This window comes from Cygnus olor, chromosome 14, assembly GCF_009769625.2.
Source record: "Cygnus olor isolate bCygOlo1 chromosome 14, bCygOlo1.pri.v2, whole genome shotgun sequence".
Lineage (NCBI taxonomy): Eukaryota > Metazoa > Chordata > Aves > Anseriformes > Anatidae > Cygnus > Cygnus olor.
In genome coordinates this window covers 19434556-19452974 of record NC_049182.1, presented here as the reverse complement: position 1 = coordinate 19452974, position 18419 = coordinate 19434556, and the positions used below count along the sequence as shown (strand labels likewise).

At 41.2% G+C, this 18419-nt stretch overlaps 1 protein-coding gene and 1 long non-coding RNA gene across 6 annotated transcripts in view; one reads left to right on the top strand and one right to left on the bottom strand.

The window, feature by feature from the left end:
* Positions 1 to 4383, bottom strand: part of LOC121078047 — a 176608-nt gene extending 172225 nt beyond the window's left edge. For all 4 annotated transcript variants that reach the window (XR_005824431.1, XR_005824433.1, XR_005824432.1 and 1 more), the window contains exon 1: positions 4233 to 4383. This is a non-coding gene — a long non-coding RNA (uncharacterized LOC121078047). The remainder of the gene's footprint in view (positions 1 to 4232) is intronic.
* A 99-nt stretch (positions 4384 to 4482) lies between these two features.
* Positions 4483 to 18419, top strand: part of TTC1 (tetratricopeptide repeat domain 1) — a 33024-nt gene continuing 19087 nt past the window's right edge. Inside the window, exons 1-3 of one of the 2 annotated variants that reach the window (XM_040573740.1) lie at positions 4483 to 4578; positions 5031 to 5381; positions 16833 to 16893. In XM_040573740.1, the coding sequence (XP_040429674.1) occupies positions 5040 to 5381; positions 16833 to 16893 (403 nt within the window). In that variant the 5' untranslated portion in view covers positions 4483 to 4578; positions 5031 to 5039. Of the gene's footprint in view, positions 4618 to 5030; positions 5382 to 16832; positions 16894 to 18419 lie in introns of both variants that reach the window. The other variant, XM_040573739.1, reaches the window with a different exon arrangement.

Here is an 18419-nt window from a genome sequence, read left to right as displayed (position 1 = left end):
TTCCTCAAGTAATGCATGCTTTTAACATTCATCAGGAATTACCACCAGCAGATATACTTTATAAAATTGGCTGTAAATTTGGCCATTTTCACCCAACAATAAATGTTCCTGCTTTCATGACTGAGACCAGACCAAGATCCTACTGCAACACTTAAACTGAGAGGAACTGCACGAGCAAGATGGGCAAAAGAACAAGCCTGGGTCAGGTTGCTGGGAAAAGGCCTTTTCAATAGGCAGAACTCAGAACCCCAAAATGCTCTGGTCCTGCAGAGCTCCTCCTGTAAAGCTCACACATTCTGTGACAAACAAGAGATACCAACATGCATACACAGCACCCACTTTGTGGGCCTCACGCTGGCCCTACCTTGTGAATCTTCTGCTTTAAATGTCAGTATTTGAGAAAGTTTGAAGCCTGCAACATTCAAATGCATACCCTCATAGTCTCTGGCTGCTTCGGCCCAAAGGTTTGGTTCTGTCTACTGGTAAAATTCAAAGCTTCCTGCAGGCCCAGAGTTGAAATTCCTGAAGACCTTTTATATTTTATGAAACAAACAAGTTCGGGATCACCCCAAACTTACATGAGAAAATCCACATATTCCTGAGCTATATGAATATGAATTGTTCATCAGATAAGGGAGTTGAGAACTTGAATAAGTAACAGTTCATGGAAACTTTTAGAAAAACAACGCGGCTTTCTGGAATGAAATATTAGAAAATCGTTATCCACAAAGAGAAATGAGTAACAGACTGGTATCAAGTCTGCAGGAGGGAGTACAAGATTTAACAAGCAAAAAGCTGCTTTTATCTACCACAAAACAAACAAAATGCTTTAAGGATGATTTTTCAAAATACAGGGATATCTGTTTTTTACGGTCAGCTTTCTTCCTTTCTCATATAAATCAGACGAATAAACAAATGAATTTCATCACTGAAGTGTCACCCAGTGGGTCCCTCAGATCACTGTAGTTGTTCATACAGATCAGATGCCTAGTTATGTACAGAGCTCTCTTGAAAATCTGGCCATAAATACTGGAGCTACAATCTCCCAGTGTGAGATTTAGTGTCAGGTACTATTCTCAGGAGTTTGTTCAGCAGAAAATCATCTGGCCTTCAGTACTTAAAGCTATTTTATGTCTACTAGTAGATTTTAGGAACATTTTACCCTTGGAAATAAACAAAATTCTGACCATCTTTGGTCTTGGTAGAAGATGTTTGAGTCAACTCAAGAGTATTGGGCCATGACTTTCCATAACTTTACCGAAAGAGCAGAGCCATTTCACCAAATGCCAACTAGGCATTGCTGCGAAATAGAGAGTAACTACTATCAACTGTAAAAATGGGATTTTAACAATCTGAATAAAATGCTCTACACTTCCCTGCTGCCCTCTTGTCTTCTGTAATAGCATTGACAGTTGTAAAAGATAGGCAAAATCTAAGGTTATCTTGAAAGGAGTAAAGAGTAAAAAAAAAATATATATATACACAATCTAGTAGAAAACTTTCATGTTAGAAACAAAAGAATATAAATCTTTCATATTCGTCCTCCCTTTTTTTCTTTCAGCACTACTGAGAAAGTTAAAGCCAACTCAACGTTCTTCACTTCCTGCAGCTTGTCTTTTCACACACTACATTGCACTTGAGTCAGTTTATCATGCCAGATAACATCACCCTCCTCAGGCTGTGGGTTTGGGAAGAAACAGAAAAAGGTTGGAAAGACAAAGAAGGTCTTGGTGGAAGAAAGTATTGAGATATAGACTCTTTCTCTGACTTTTGTCTCTTCAGCTTATGTCTGGCTCAAGAAAAATGTTGTAATATTAAAATGTTCCACCTGAGGAACTTAGTGACCCTGGATTTTGCTGCATGCTTACCCCAGGGAGGTAAGCCCATTTAAAACAGGGAACGAACCTCGACAATACAAGTTAAGGCTTCCATAGCTCAACTTTTATCCAAACATATCTACTTATGCAGGATTACATGTTCTTGATTTTTTCAACAGGTATTCGCTTAAATAAACATCACTGCTCTGAAAAATCCCCTAGCACCAAGAAGATTAAATAAATGATACTAAGATTTCATTTTTTGTATATGTACAAGCTTCAGCTATTCATACACTTCTACTTAAAGCAATGAATTACAGATTCTAAAAGGTGGATTAAGGCAGTAACATGTTCTGTTTGAACAAGTAATATTTAGCAGCAAAAGCTGACAACTGCCCTATAACCTCCAGGGTAAGTGTTTCTTACTAAAATGTATATATTTGAAGATACTACAAGAGAATTTATTTCTTTGTTTTCCAAGCATAAAGCAACCTATGAACACAACTCTTCTCTGAAGTTTCGAGTGCAATGAAGAGAAAGTGAGACATACAGTTGTCAGCACTCAGGAACCTTAAGGACAAAAGTCACACGCACTGACTACGTTGGTACGTCATGAGGAGTTGGAGTCTTTCTCCTCATTTGCCAGTTGGAGGACCGGCCCCCTGCAGAAGGCAGAGAGCCCCTCAGGTTCTTCTGGTGGCTTCATCCCCTGAACACCAGTGAACTCTCTGGGCTTCTACTCCACAGTGGCATCGAGGGACACTTCTAGAGAAGGGATATTTGAAGACTTTCACTGAGCTGCATGTGCTTAGGGCTAACATCAACAATCATAAACTGCAGTCCTTTCTGCTAAAAAGGACTCCTGGGGACACCCCCATCTTTAATGTACTAGGACCCTGGGAAAGCTTGCCCTTCTTGCTAGATTTAGAGTAAAGATTCATGAGAGAACGAATTCATGAGAAACCCTTGATGCCCAGTATTATTCCCACCAGTACAATTCTTTTGGGGGATGGAACCCTATGTTTTTTTTTCCCAAACCCCTGTGCTCTTTGCACAGCCAGGGGAGTTTTAAATAGCATTTTATCCAATTTAAAACTGCACAGCTTGATTTTGTACCACAACTGTAATTTCCTTCTCCCTTTTCAAATGAAACGATATTTAACAGGACAGCGTAAAGGTTCAGAAATATTTTCCGTAAACCAGAATAAATTACAGTGCTAGCAGAACAGCAAAAAGGCACATTTTTGTGGGCTAAATCACTGCAGCTGGGATGTTGCAGAATGCTGAATCTCCTTTTTTATCCAGAGAGAGGGGGAAAAAAATCAGCCAAAGACATCCTGTTTGCTTTCACTGTAACTAGCCATGTTCTTGCCAACTTACTGCATAGTGCTTCAATATAATTTAATGCCCGCATCCATTACTGATACCAACACACTCAGTTACTAGAAATGCTCATCTAGAAACCCAGATCAAACCAGTTAAGACCAAAGATGAATCTAGCATCTAGATCTTCAATTTTTACTTTAACTTTGATATGCTGAACAACCCACAGGCCCTTCAGACTTGAATCAAAGTATGGTGATATCATTTAGAAGTCTGAAAGACAGGACCGGTCTCAAAATATTTTTAAGGACCCATCTCCTCCCCAGGACACTCACATGTGCTAGCTACGCTTCAGTCCACCAGTGGAGATCTAGAGAGTTAATATTTTCTTGGTGTTTTTAACAACTGTGTGTGGTAACATAAAGAGCTGGCACAGCTTTAATAGTCTCAGCATATTTTGCCATGATATAAAGGCAAAGAAAGGGAATCCTCTTCCTCATAAAAGACCAATTACTGTTTTTAAGAACCCATATTCACTGAGGATCATCCTCAATCACATCCTGCCGATCAGGACAAATTCTACCCAACATGAATCTGGAACGTATCTCTCTATGTTGCAGAGATCTTTTAGTTGTTGAAAAGCTTGCTGAAAAACTGTTTAGAGCAATGAAAGCCTCATAAGAATACGTACTGACTGCCCCATGGCTTGGCACAGCGATTTTCCATAAAAAGGCGCTGCCTCGCATACTTTCCACTAGGTCAAAACTTGTGGAAAATTCAGTTTTGTTTCTAAGTTTGAGGTGCAACATTTGTGTGGTACGGAATGACTGGATGCAAAGCAAAGTGACAGGGGGCTTTATTCCAGTACTTAGTTACACAGAATTTGGTTTTCGCATGCTACTGGAATAAAAGATAAATAAACCTGAAGTTCGTCACACAGCCAACCAGTTCAGGGTGCCCTGTAAGCGGTACAGCCGTGACAAGCCATATAGCTCTTGTCACTAAAGGAACAGGCAATAGGACCAGTATCCTTGGGGCCAGTACCCGGGCCCTCTTCCTGCTCACCCACCGGACCCTCCCTATTTCCCTCACCCTTATTTTTCAGGGGAGGGCGTCTCACCCCAACGTGCCTCCTCCAGCCCTCCCCCAGGCCTTATTTGTGGCCTCACCACAGCCGGGGCCCTGATGGGGCTCTGACTCAGGCTCTACACGGCGCTACTCAGGGCCCTCAGGGCTATAACGACACCCCACCCCCACCCCCGCTCCCGCAGGCGGGCCCGCGGGTCGGCACCGCCCTCTACGTCCCGAGAACTACAAATCCCAGCAACCCTCAGAAGCCGAAACCCCGGCAACGCGTAGCGACTACAAGCCCCAGCAAGCCCCGCGCGCAACGCCCCCTTTCTATTGGCTGGCCCGGAAGCAAGAAGCGAACCGCGAGGTGAGGCGGGCGCGGAGGAAGGCGGAAGAGAAGGCGCAGGTCGGGGCCTAGGGGTGGCCGGGCCCGGTGGAGGCCGTACCGGAGGGGCTGGGGGGCGGTGGGGGACCCGCTGCACGCAGCCTGGGGGGCCCGCGGGGACGACAGGGCCCCGGGGCTGCAGGTGGAGGCGGTGGGGCCCCGCTGCAGGACGGTCTGGGCCTGGGGGGGCCTGGGTTTGGGGCTTGACGGGGGCGTGGCGGCAGCGCGGTGCCCCCCTCAGCTGTGTGGCGGCTGGGAGGGGTGTCTGCTGGTGCCCTCCTCCCCTGGAGGGGCTATGGGTTCCTTCGGGTGATGTCACCTGTTAATGGCTCGGTTATTTAGGTGTATTTATAAGCATTTTAGGTACTTGTTTGCTGTATTGGGCTTATTTAGGGTGATTTCTTTCTCGTTTCTAAAAATCTCACCTTTCCAAGGACTCCGACATGGAAGAGTTTAAAGATGGAAGCCCACCTGAAGAATTACTTGGTCACTTAAAGCTTTCTGATCAGAAGGCATCGCAGAGCACCAGCTCGTTGGCTTCTGGCCCTAAAGATATCCACAATCCCCAAAATATGGGAAGTGGCTATGCAGCATCTTCAGCCAAAGATCCCACAATAGCAGATGAGTGTTTCCATGACTGTCATGACTCCTTTGAGGTGAAAGAACCTACAGTGGATGACGAAGGGAATATACAGAATGACGAAAATAGCACAAGGAAGCAGACAGAACTAGATGAAGAATACTTACTGGAACTAGAAAAAGATATGCCAGAGGAAGAAAAACAGGTAATTCAAAGTACCCACTTTCAGTGTCACTTCTCTGAATGGTCTGTGACCAGCATGAAAACAGACCTTTAAAACTCTTTTATGTGACTAATGTTACTGTTCCCAATTTCTTCTTGGTACCTATTATTTTGTTAGCTTTGCTTACTGTTGCTAATCATCACACTCTGTCTCAGGTTTTTATCTGCTTTCACCAGTGTGTAAGGTTGCTGTGACTTAAGACAGATTATAAGAAACAAAATTTTCCCTGTTTCACATTGTTGAGTTTGTGTGCATTATTTGTTTTCCCCAGATTATCTGCAGAATGCTTTCCAAAAACTCAGGAGGGTATTCAGGATACTTTTGATATCTGAAAGGCTAGCTGATGTATTAGTGTTTTGGGATTAACGTTGAAATTTATCCCTATAGATGACTGAGGCTTTAAACAAAATGCTTTAACGTTTGGTTTTTGTTTGGTTTCAATGTTGGGCAAAATGTTTGGGTAACAAGCTGTGTGAGCTTGTGAGGAATAATGAAATAGGCCTGAGGGTTTGTTCAGCAGCCTCTAAAAGTGTCTACGCCACAGTAAGTCGGTGTGAACCAGTTGTTGTGACCATTAGTCAGTGGTGTCACTTGACAGACATTAGCTTTCAAGGTTCTAGGGTATTATGGTCATCATATAATTAAAAAAACTTCTTGCAACTTGAATTTGTGAATGGTGGGGAAGTAAAAATACTAAACCAAAACCTAGGTGCTGACATACAAGTCCTGTAAAACACTTGTCTATTGTGTTTCTTCCAGTTTTTGAGCGCACTACTGCTGATAAACTAGGAGGAACTAAGTTTTTATAGCTTGGCATTTTGAACAAATAACACTTCAAAGAGCTGATCCAGACTCTTAAAACCTGATTGCATTACCCAGATGTACAGTTAATTGTACTAAAAACTGAAATATTGATGAATAATACTAGTATATTTATTGGCAATTGGGGAAAAGGTGGAGTTTTGACCTATTGTAATCTCAGATGAGGGGAAGACTTCAGCAAACTTCATTTTATAGTCCTGTAGGTGTGAACGTAAAGCCTCTAGGGAGAGAGTACCTAAAGGGGGCCTACAGGGAAGCTGGAGAGGAACTTTATCAGAGAACATAGGGATAAAACAAGGGGTAAAGGCTTAGAACTAAAAGAGGGTAGGTTTAAGCTAGACATGAGGAAGGAATACTTTTCTGTGAGGGTGCTGAGGTCCTGATCCACGCTGCCCAGAGAAGCTGTGGCTGCCCTGTTCCTGGCAGTGCTCAAGGCCAGGCTGGATGGGGCCTTGGGGCAACCTGGTGTGGTGGGGGGTGTCCCTGCCATGGCAAGGGGGTTGGAACTTGGTGCTCTTCAAGGTCACTTCCACCCCAAACCATTCTGTGATCTTATCCCTATAAGGGGGATAGAGTCCCCGCTGGAAGTAGGTGCACAGCTCGGATCATAGGTAGCATTGCATAACTGATTATAATGCAGGACAGAGAGAGTTGAGCAAGGAATGACAGCTGACAAGAGAGGGTGGGCTCCATCTCCAGAAAGCATTACTTCACAGGGGAAGATAGCGTGCTGAATGGCTTATTTCAGAAACTCCTAAATCATCATTACCGATGGTAATGGACATGGGCTATCAAAATGAGGAAAAGAAGAAATGAAGTGTCATAACTCTTCTAAGTGCATAAAATCTGAATGTGTCAGTGAATGCGTAGGGGCTTAGTACTTTTTTTTGTACAGGAAGGCTGGTCCTTTCTTATTCTACTCACTTGATAAAGCTGTGCCACTCTCTTAACTGTTGACTAGCCCTGTCTATGTTGTGTAAGTAAATTACAGATGTCTGTACGTTGCCTCCAAAAAAGCTTGGAAAGAGGGAGGGGCTAGGCAGTAACTTGACTATACCATGGTCTTACTGTCAGCTAGTGTAAATAGGGAATGGTGAGCAGAAATATGCAGAGCTAAGATCACACAGGCAACCAAAAACTAAATTCTTTTTTACAAGCAAGTATAGAGAAATTTAATCGAGCTGTGGCTCAGATAGCTCCCTCGCTGATAGGGTGGGCTTTCTGACCCAAATACATTGGTGAAGATAAAAGGCAAGCTTTCATCGGTGGCACGGTTAGTAATGTCAATGTAAACGTTCTGTGGGGTGGGAAAACTATGGAACTCGTGGAGGAGAGGAACATAGAACGCAATCTTTTTGAAATAAGAATGAAACTGAGAATAATACATGTCTTCTGGTTGACCTTGTGGAAATTACTTCATCTCTCTATGTCTCTCCCTCTGTTCTGACATCCGTAAAATGAGCATAATAATGCTCACTGGGTGTAATGCTTTGAGATTTAATAATGAAGAATTGAAAAAAAATCTCAAGAAGTTTTCTGGTACATGCTTTGCCTCAAAAGGGCCTGTAAAGATTATCTAGTGGAAACCCCTGCTGAAAGTTGGATCAGCTCGATCAGGCTGCACAGAACTGTGCTGACATCTCCCAGCCTGGAGATTGCACAGGCACTACAGACCTCTGTTCCAGTGTTTAACGGCCCTCATGGTGGAATATTTTTTTCTTTGTATCTAATTAGAATTTCCTTTTTTGCAGCTTGTGACCCCTGGACGTGTGTTTTTCTGCATGCCTCCAGGAGTCTGTCCCCATTTTCTCTAGTAGCCAGGTCCCCCTGCGACACCTTTTCCTAAGCCTGGATGGACTCAGTTCTCATAGGCAGGCTGCTTTGGTCGTGTCTCCGGTGTCCTGACTGTCCTGGGGGCCTTGTACTGGACTCCATCCAGGAAGTCAATGTCTCTTTTTCTTGTATGGAGGATCAGGAAGGGAGAACACCATCAGCAGACACTCTCCAGATGCAGTCTATCATGTTGCCCTTGCATGTTTTCCGGTTTAGATTAAAAAGTCCCTTTTTCTTACCTGTATTTACTGCTGGTGTGGCAAGGGTTATTGTGAACATGAGTAATGATGAGGCTTGAAGGCAGTTTGAGAGATTCACAGACAAAATGCTAAACTTTCAGGGTGAAAATGATGTCAGAGTTTTAAGCACCAGAAAGAGAAACAGGCCTGGAAGTGTGGTGTCATAGCTTTTGTGCTTCTCTTGTTTTTGTTGTATCGTTAGGTAATCATTTAATTTCTCACAATAATTTTTGCCCTCTGTAACGTGAGCAAAAGAATGTTGGATACTTACATTCTGCTCTGTTCCATTCTCCATTGGAAGATGCTGTGGAAGTACAAAATAATAATCGTTTAAAGCTGGAGAGATTTTTTTAGAGAGAGAATTGGCAGCTGCAGATATCTTTCTGCAAGATGAGATATCTTTCTAATTTTTATTTTCAGTGGCATTGAGAGGTTATGCCCTTCAGCTTGGTTTACAATTACACTTAATGAATTGGAGAGAATCCATCTTGTAGCATCACCATAGCTATTAGATTAGCAATGTTTGTAGTGTGAACTTTATGTTCCTTAGAGAGCTTTCTAAGTGTGTAAGCAGTCTTTAAAATGCATCTTTTTTTTTCTGCAACAATATATTGTTGGTATCTGTTACAAGTACAGCTTGAGAAATCCAGAAATGAGAGATAAATTAGAAGCTTGCAGCAGGTGTTACGACTACTGAAGTAATCTCTTAGCATGCTCTTACTTGACATCACTGTATATTTTCTGGTTAGAAAAAACATGGGGATGGATTATTTCCTGAATTCCCACTCTTCATTTTCTTTATAATACTTAGAACTGTTGTTTAAAATTATTTTAGAAAGTGAAACCTTGTATATTTTTGTTACAAGGGAAATCTGTTAAATGATGCCGGTTCTAAGAAAAAAAAATACTTCTGTTATGGTCCGCAGGCAGCTGTTGCACATCCATTTATTCAATTTTTTTAAAATATTTTTAATCACAAATTACTCAAAAGGATTTTCTTGAGAAGAAGGGCAATATGATTTTCTTGCAGCTGAAGAAAATGAGGCAGAAATATTCAGAACCTGTTTATTTGATAGTATTCCTAGGTCGTGACTATAAGCTCAGCAGCAGTTCTGTGTTTGCTGCTTCGGCAGTCCTTGATCAGTTATTCTGAACCCCTGCTGCCTCCCTCACTGTGCCAGCACACCTCTTCCTGTGAATGTGCAGTGAACCAGTTACGGGGACTGATTCAGATGGGGGGAAAAAAGCCTGTATTTTTAGATCACAGGCAACGCTGCTGAGAGTAGGCATCAAACTGAAGTCTCATGATGGCATTTACGTACAGAGTAGATGGATTTTTCTTTGATTAGACTACTTGCCCAACCAAGAGGAAGTTGTGTTAACGGTGGTTGCAACACCAACCATAAATTATATACTCAAAATACTTGTAACAAGAGCTGGATGTTAGCCCTGCTCAAATCAAATTATGGAGTATATAAACCTTTGTAGTTTCTTAACTAAATACACTGTTTTTGAGCGGTTTTAATAAATTGGTACTTCTGAGCAGTGTTGTCATATAACTAGGCTGTAGAAAAAGACTAATTTATTCTGGAGATGCGGGAACAGATTTTAGTCCTTGCACTGTGTGTTTATGCACGTCCTTTGTGTAGCACAGTAGCAGCTCCGAGTAAAAATTCTCACTTACGCAGAAGCTGCTGAGGAGATGAAAGGGAAGGAGCAAGTGGCTGTGTATTTTCTCTGAATTATGTTTCAGGAGCCCTTTATAGTGAGAATTCTGATTTTAAGTAATAAGAATTATTTCCAGGGAAGCAGTAGGATGACATAAGAAGTTTCTTCTGCACAATGAAGTAAAATAAAAACAGGAAGGAAAGAGTTTAAGACATGAACCTGCAAGAAAAATTCTTAAAAAGCAGAAGTAGCTTAGAACAGAGTCGGGTTACTTGCTTGGACTTGGAAGTCTGAGCTTTTTAAGAATTATACAGCCTGAAACGAAATTCTCTTTTATAAGATTTTTAAGTATGCTTATTGCTATCTCAGCAGAGGCACTGAGCAGTAAATTGCTTTTGATGCATTACGGACAGATTTTCTGGTTAGTTGTCATTGACATTGATGGCTTTGACATTGGTCTAGTCTGCAGAATTAATCAGAGGACACCCAGCAGCTGTTACTTGGTAATTTTTTCAGTCTGACCTGGTCCTCTTCTGGAGGGACACCCATTAATTATGAGTTCATCCAGCAGCAGCGTTCTGAATCCCTCACGCTCTTCCGTCGTGACAGATTTTGCTTGTTTTTCGGGCCTTGTCTGGCAAAGACTTAAGCACCTGGCCTAGGAAGCTCTCATGGATATAGAACACTCCTTTCTAGCTGCTGTAAGGCCTGCAATAAATATGTAATATTCCTCAAAAGCACTTGTCTTCTTTGGGCTGTTGCGTGTGCATTAGAGCTACAGCTGTCTGTTACCATGCTCATCTGCTATTTTAACTTCAGGAAAAGTCAGCAAGATGAGGAGCACAGCTCTAGTAGAGGAGTTTCTTCATTAGTGTTGTTAGCAACTCTGTAAGAATTAAGTAAAACCAACCTTTGAGAAATATTTTTTTGAGTTATACATGAGATATATTCAGTTCTGGTCTAAACAGTAAATCTTTTTTTTCCCCAGAAATTCTAGGATGTGTTAGAGAAGATCTCTGTCCTCATCAAGAAATTTCCTTTAAACTGCTCGCCTCTTCACCCTTTCCTTCCCCATGCCTCAGGTTGATCCCATTGTTCTTCCATAAGTTATAGCTTCTGTATAGAACTTGCTTTTTCAGGGGCTGAAGAACTGATCTGGGATTTCTGAGAACTTCTCGAGTAAAGTCATTTGTTTCAGCATTCGATGTTTTCCTGGTTTCAGGTATCTGCCTAATATGGTATAGTAACCTTGGCTGTGAAAGTTCAGCTGTTTCGTCTGCAGTAGTTACAAAATACAAGGTAAGGTACAAAGTGGAAGAGAAGATGCAAAGAAGTACGTCAAAATTTGGAGCAGACCTCAGGTGTTGGTCACTTAGAGATGGTCTTAGAACTTTTCAGGAAGAATGAGGTGGTTGGACCAAAGCCAGATAATTAATGAGACAATGCAGCTGACTGTACAGCACTTGTTAACACTTCTAATCAGCATTCAAAATTATCTTGCATAGCAATAAAACTTGCAAGACAATTGGGTTTTGAAGGGGTCACAATGCAATTGTGTGGAAATATAATTAAAGGTGATTCCCCTATTAAAATGACCTACTTTAGTAACCTGAATCCTATATGCAGTACAGCAGTAACACTAGATATGTTGTTGCTTTGGTCAAATCAGAGTAAAAGATTGCTGGACTAAAACGGCCCTGTCTGATGGTTTTAAAAATAGAACAAAACATCCTGTTTTATTTTCTGAGTTAAAGCACATCTGAAAAGTCTATCTGTATCTGCTAGAGTAGTTAATTCCAAGTGCTGGTGAGAAGAACCTGGGTAAAGTCTGCAGTTATAGTCTCCCTATGAGATTCAGAGTTTCAGTTGCATTTATAAACTTTAAAAAAAAGTCTCTGGCAATTTAATAGAGTGAAAAATTATACCTTTGGTTTTCTTGCAGTGCTGCTGTTGTTATGCTTATATTCCATTTTGCATTTCTCTGGAAGTTGCTGATACTGTCGAATCGAGACCTTTGGTTTAGAAAACTGAGAGGCTTGTGCATGACTGAAGGTTTTCACTCGTGGTGATGGATTAAGTGGTCAGCTTCGCTTTTCTGCCGGAGGCTGTTGCCTCTGGAGCAGGAATGACAGGCTGGCACTCAGGAATAGGCACAGGTTTCACTCTGGCACGCTAACTTAAAGTGACTGCTGCTGGTGGATGTGCCCTATTGTTTCTGTAAGTGCTGCTTACAGTTTCAGGAGAAGGTAGTGATTGGCAACAGAAAGACTAAATCCATCTTTACCACGAAGTTATAATGAGCAGGAATTGGGCAGTCTAGCAATACCAATTACTCTACCTCTTGGGTGGAGAGGACAGATTTGGCACAGTTTTCAAGTGACAACTCTAACCAGTTTTGAGAGATTTGAGTGACTACAACCTTAAATTGAAGTTCCTTAAACGAATGTGATACAGCAATAACTTCACAAAACTGCAGGGGGAAGCAGATGACTGCTAATAGGTGGCTTACAACTAGAAGTGGTATTTGAAGCTGAAAAATATATTCCTTATCTGTTTAAATTGCTTGCTTCCACAGACCCTTTGAACCCCAGTAATTTTAAATGACTGCTGCTGGATGCCCGTACGTAAGGGTTTACGAGATGCAGATGTGCGTTGTCACCCTGTATAAATAGCCTGGGAGAGGAGAAAGTATGCTTGCTGCTCTTCACGAAACTGGAGCCAGGAACAGTTCCCTTGCAAAGTTAAATCAATTGATCAAATAAAATTCATAGGAACAGCCAGAGGAAGCGTGCTAGGAAGCATTACAAACAGTGGGTATTCAACCTCCAGCTCTCACCAGCTATATTTAGGGATTTCATTGCCAGCACTGTTATTATATTGGTTCCTTCCAAAGTAAACAGCAAAAATGTGTAGGTTGCTCTCTCCCTAATACTTGAATAATGCTTTAATTTATTTAACTGTGAGCTTTTTGGCAGAGAAGCTGAAGCTAAAGGACTGTATTTGATGATGGTCTGTTTTTTTTTTTGAATTGTTGTACTTTATTGTCAGAAGACCAAGCTGTCTTCTTGCGTTACTTCAGATCAGGCCTTAATTCTCTGCACCTCTTGCTTGCCAAGCAGGTTTAGGTTACGATCCTAATTTCTTCAGAATATGGATGATTGTAATTCAGCATCCAAATCTGTAAACCTTTATAATCAGATCACTTAAGAACTATGGTTTTAGTTAAATACAGTTATTTTTCCTCGTGGTTAAAAAAGAAAATGTACATCAAAAATTAATGCCTGCGACTTGGAATTTGTCATCTTAAAATTTGCAAAAAGCAATACAAAAGGTTTCACATCTTTTGAATGGCAGAGGATCTTAAGGGAGTGTAAGTTGGGGAAGTTGTGACTGATGCTGTGCTTGTATGTGAGCAGCCTATGGGAATGTAGTGGGTCAAGATCTCTGTTCCTGAGGCAGAGCATTCGAGGAGTTCAGTCTGACCTACTTCCCTCACCAAGGAACGGGTAGCCTGCCCTGCAGCTACTTAAATCTTTTGCTGAAAAATGAGTGGGTGGGGACACGGAAATGACATCGTGCAAAATTTGTCCCAAGGACAAGTCACTTGCAATTTTTTCCTCTCTGGGCTGATATGATCACAGTAAACTGATGACCAGTCCATCAAAGCTGGAAATGCAGCATACTGAGCGAAGAGGTTGTATTTTCTAAAGCTGCTTTATTTCTTTTAATTCTGAATTTGAACAGAAGATTCCAACAGCATTAATTTGAGCAGCACACACTCCAAGAATCCATTCAAATTAAATGTAAATTAATCCAGAATAGTTATCTTTCTGCTGCTTTTGTATTGTGACTTTCTGTTAAAGAAATGCATACATGTGCAGGAACACGTTATGTATTTCTCTCACAAATACATTGTGTGCTTTAGAGGCTAGTGCATTTAGGCTGTGACTTCTAATATGTATGCTTTGACATCCTGTGCATTTGCTTTTAGGGGATGATAGTCAGCTACTACGTCTCGCCAATGGGTCACGCTCCCAGTGCAAATACAGAACAATGCATGAGGTACTCTGCAGACTTCACCTTTTTTGAAAACACAATGAAAACTTGTACAGTCTGGAAGTTAAGTAACAGCCTGAAACACGTAATACAGGAATATGAAGATGTTGGTGAAGCTGCAGCAGAAATACTGGTTTTGAAGCAGGACTGCATTGCTTGCATAGCTGCTTTCCAGGGAGCTGAGTAAGCTGCAAAGCCAAATAAGGTTTTCTTGCCAGAGCCGCTGAGACACGCTTAGACAACACCTTTTCTGGGCAAATAGTCAAAGTGACTGCGAGACACTCGCTGACATTTGTATGGCTGTAACAGTTCTGTGGCTAATGGTCCCATTCCCTTCCGGTTTGTGAAGCTGGATTTGCGAGCAAGAGGAGATATCAAAGAAGAGGCTTTCAGGCGAGGAGAGTTGAATGAATCTGCTTCCCAGTGTGACAGCCCTTAAACTCCTCAGTTGCTCAGGACTTCTGTTTGCCTATGTTTCCCCAGCAAATGTGGCCATACCTTGGTCGTCTGTGCTGTTGAGACTAGCTCACAATCTTCTTGACTGTCTGAGAAGGAATCCCAGGATTCAAAACTTTTTTTTTAATTCCTATTTTTTAAGCTTAGTCTCTTGAAGCCTCCTTGCTTCAAAACAGTTCTTAGAATTGAATACTTGACTGGGATAAACATAAACTCTTTTGTAGTATTTTTAATAAAATGAAAGAAAGTCATAGAATCATAAAATATTCTGAGTTGGAAAGGACCCATAAGGATCATCAAGTCCAACTGTTAATTATCCAAGTGGTAATGCAGGTAAAGCTTTTCATCCAGTATCCCTTGATTTTTAGGGTTTCTGCATCAGGAGTACCACAACCATGCTGTAGTTCTCATAGGAAAAATTCTTTTGTTACATTGCACGCAACCTGACCTTATGCAACAGTGAATCAGTTAATAGCACTTAAAGGCCAGTTCTAAATAGGTCATGAGCAATGAAGTCAGTAGGGCTGGTGTTTCAAGCGTTCCTTATCTTGGATGAGGATTGTCTCTGTAGATTTCTCAGCTTTTCCAGTAAGATCATCATCTCCAAACCTGCTCTGTGCGGTTCACTGGTGTGAAAATGATCTCTGTTGTGCAAATTTCCACTCAATGTGCATTCAGGATGTTTTAAAAATGTATTTCTGTGGAGAGACAAATGAGTGCGTAGCAGTGACCTTGCCGGAGTGGTTCTGTCGAGCATTTCCCAAGTTTGGGTGCAGCTTTCAAATGTAGCTGTGTATTCCCTGTGCTGAGCAGCCAAGTCCCACATATATACGAAGAACGTGCGCTTTTAATGCAGTTGGTGCTGTAAGTGCTCAGATTCGTTCCTATGCTCATAGTCAGAAAGCACTGACTGGCTCGGATGTGCTGGTGCAAGTGACATTGTGGAAGGACCAGCGTAGATCTGGCATTGCACCCGGGAGGAAAGCAGATTTCTAAGTGGTGATGTGTGTTTTGTCCACCATGTGTTGTTTTTTTTTAAGGTGAGGAGCAGTGAGTATTAGAGAATGTTTTAATAGGAGATGGGAAAAAAATTACTGATCTAATCACGTATCAAAAGGGTCAGATGAGATTTTAGTGTGTAGTTGTGCGTGTGACCACCGAGTGCCACTTCTCTCAAGCCTAGCTTTTAGAGCACTGTGATCTGTTATTACGAAGATGGTAACAGTGGTCAAGTGAATTACTTTCCAAAAGCAATAAAAGTAAGAGGAGAGAACCTCTGATTTTTGTATTGTTTGTCAGTTACTTGGCATAGCTGTGAGATGGTGCAGTGCTCCACGGTACTATATTTAGCTGTTTCCAAGGAGATGTTCTGTGCGATATTGATAATTGCATTAATCCTTGATTTACAGAATCTGCAGGAAAGGAAACTGTTCCTTTTCCTAGTGTTGGCTTTCTAATTGCTCAGTGATCTGTAATTTATAGCCACCTTCATTTAAGTCCTTTGTGCATGCATGTTTTGGGGGCAAAGTCAGCAGTCAAATTATTTTTTTTAACCATAGAAATGACTCGAACGTGAGCATTGCTGCTTGTTGATATTGTCTTACTTACAGTGCTTTGTTTTTACTTCTGTGAGGTACGTCTGCATGTGGAAGGCTTCTCTTTGTAAGAGATGGCTTTATGACATCCTGTATTTTCAGTGTCAGAGGCTAAGAGCATTCACGTCAACTTTGCTTGTGCCAAGAGTACGGTTAAGATATTCATGGATGAGAACACAACTCTGCTTAGCGTGTGCAATTTTCACTGTGCAGCAGAACAATCTTCCTGTCTCAGGCTCTGATGGCTTATTCACTTTGCATAAGAAATCTTTAGGGGCACTATTATCCATGGACCTGCTTCTGATTCAGTAAGCTCAACATGCTTTGTACATCTCTGGAGGTAACTGAATTTCTGAGGTAGAATGATTTCAAACAAAAGTTTTTTGAGACTTTACATCTAAAATGAATGCTACGTAGTTGAGCTACGCTGAATTCAGTTGAATTGGAAAGGAATTAAGAAGCAAGCAAACAGCTAAAAAGCTAGCATACTGGTTTAAACCATATAATTCACTATGAATGCTCTTTGTGCATAGTGTTGTTAATGAACTAGAGCTTTTTAACTGCTTCATTGGTATACTCCAGTGTTTTATGGATCTATAAAGTATATCATGCCACAGTAAATGCAAGCAAGTGATCTTGGTACTAGTTAAAATTCTTCAGGTTATATTCTATTCTGATTTCCATTCATAGCTTATCTGGAACTACAGCTGACCTACTTGTTCATTTCAATTAAATACTTTGAGACATTGTCTCTTCTTTTGTAGAAAAGAAGAAAGGAGAGCACAACACTGAAGGAGAAAGGAAATGAGCAGTTCAAGAAAGGAGGTATGTTGATAATCTTTTAATATCGTGTGCAAGTTAGAGAATCTCGAATTAATACTTCACCATTATGGTGATATTGCAGAAAACCCATAGGAAGATCTCGCACCTATCATTGTTCAAAGTTACCATCTATATCATTTTTTCACCCAGCTCTAGGGAACAGAAAGAGAGAGACTTCCTTAAGAGTTAAGTTTAAATCACAAAAACTTGGATTGCTAAAGCAGGTTTCTCATGAAAGCTGCGTTTAAATCCAAGAACATGATACAGAATTGATTGCCTTCCAAGTGCCAGGGTTTTTTCTCCTAATCAAAAAAGGCTTCCACCAGATTGAGTTCTGCTAATGCAATGGCTTAGAATTGATGGAGGCTCAGTGGCTCAATAACTCTCATAGCTTTGTACCTTTGTATGTTTCTTTGTATCCACTGGCCCTTTTCTTTCTTCGTACATTGTATGTGTGTACATCTCTATATATATATACTATATATTGTGTGTGTATATATACATGCGAGCATCTCTATGCATATATGTGTATATCTTTATATATGTAGAGATGTACACATATACATATATATGCATAGATATATAGATACATATTTTTAAAAAATCTAGAGGTGTGCAAACTTCTAGCTTACACTGGAACTTGATATGTTGTAAACATAGTTAATCTGTAACAACAGGTCTGCAGTAAATAACAATACCAATGATTTTAGTTAAAGCACATGAAGGGAGAAGGGATTTTTGACCCCTACCATTCATGTAATGTTCTGATGGTTAGAGGATTTTCAAAGAAACAAGGAAATGTACATTAATGCTTCCCTCAGTCAACAGGGTTACACAAATGAGTAACTTCTGCTTCCCAGAAGCATATCCTGATAACCAGACAGTGGTCTTCCTGCTGGAGGTCTCTAAGAGAGCAAGATCGCTGGGGAATGGTTTACCAATTCAGGCAAGTGTCAGAGCAGGCAGGAAGGAGCTGCTGGGACTATGGAAGTAGCAAGCCTGTAATATTGGCTCAGTCATCTTTTTGAGATCTTATCTATAGCCTTTTCCTGAAAAATTCTTTGGCAGATGTGTTCAGTGTGCCTGTGCTGCTGATGCCTGTCAAATTGCTTACTGATCAGAAATGAACGACCTTTTAAGCACCTGTATGGTTGCTGGCTAACATGCAGAAAGAATTGCTCTGCTTTGAGGAGAATGCATTTGTCAGCTGGCAGGGCATTGTTCAGGGTCACTATCGGGCCTTTTCGTTCTTTGACTCTACCATTATTGGAAAACAACTTAATAATCTCATGTGCTTTATCACTGGTCTGTGCTTTAGATCAGACATGAAGATGGACGACCTTCAGGTGCCAGTTGATAGGTTTGTGGTGACTGACCTTAAGTCAGTCATTGAAGATACTGTGACAAATGAGATATTTCCCTAGCTGCTGTGAGCAGGTATTGGTGCAATAACATGTCCCAGCACGTGTTTCCTTTCAGATCAAGGATACATTTCAACTGAAAAGATTCAACCCCTAAGGCTGGTGGTA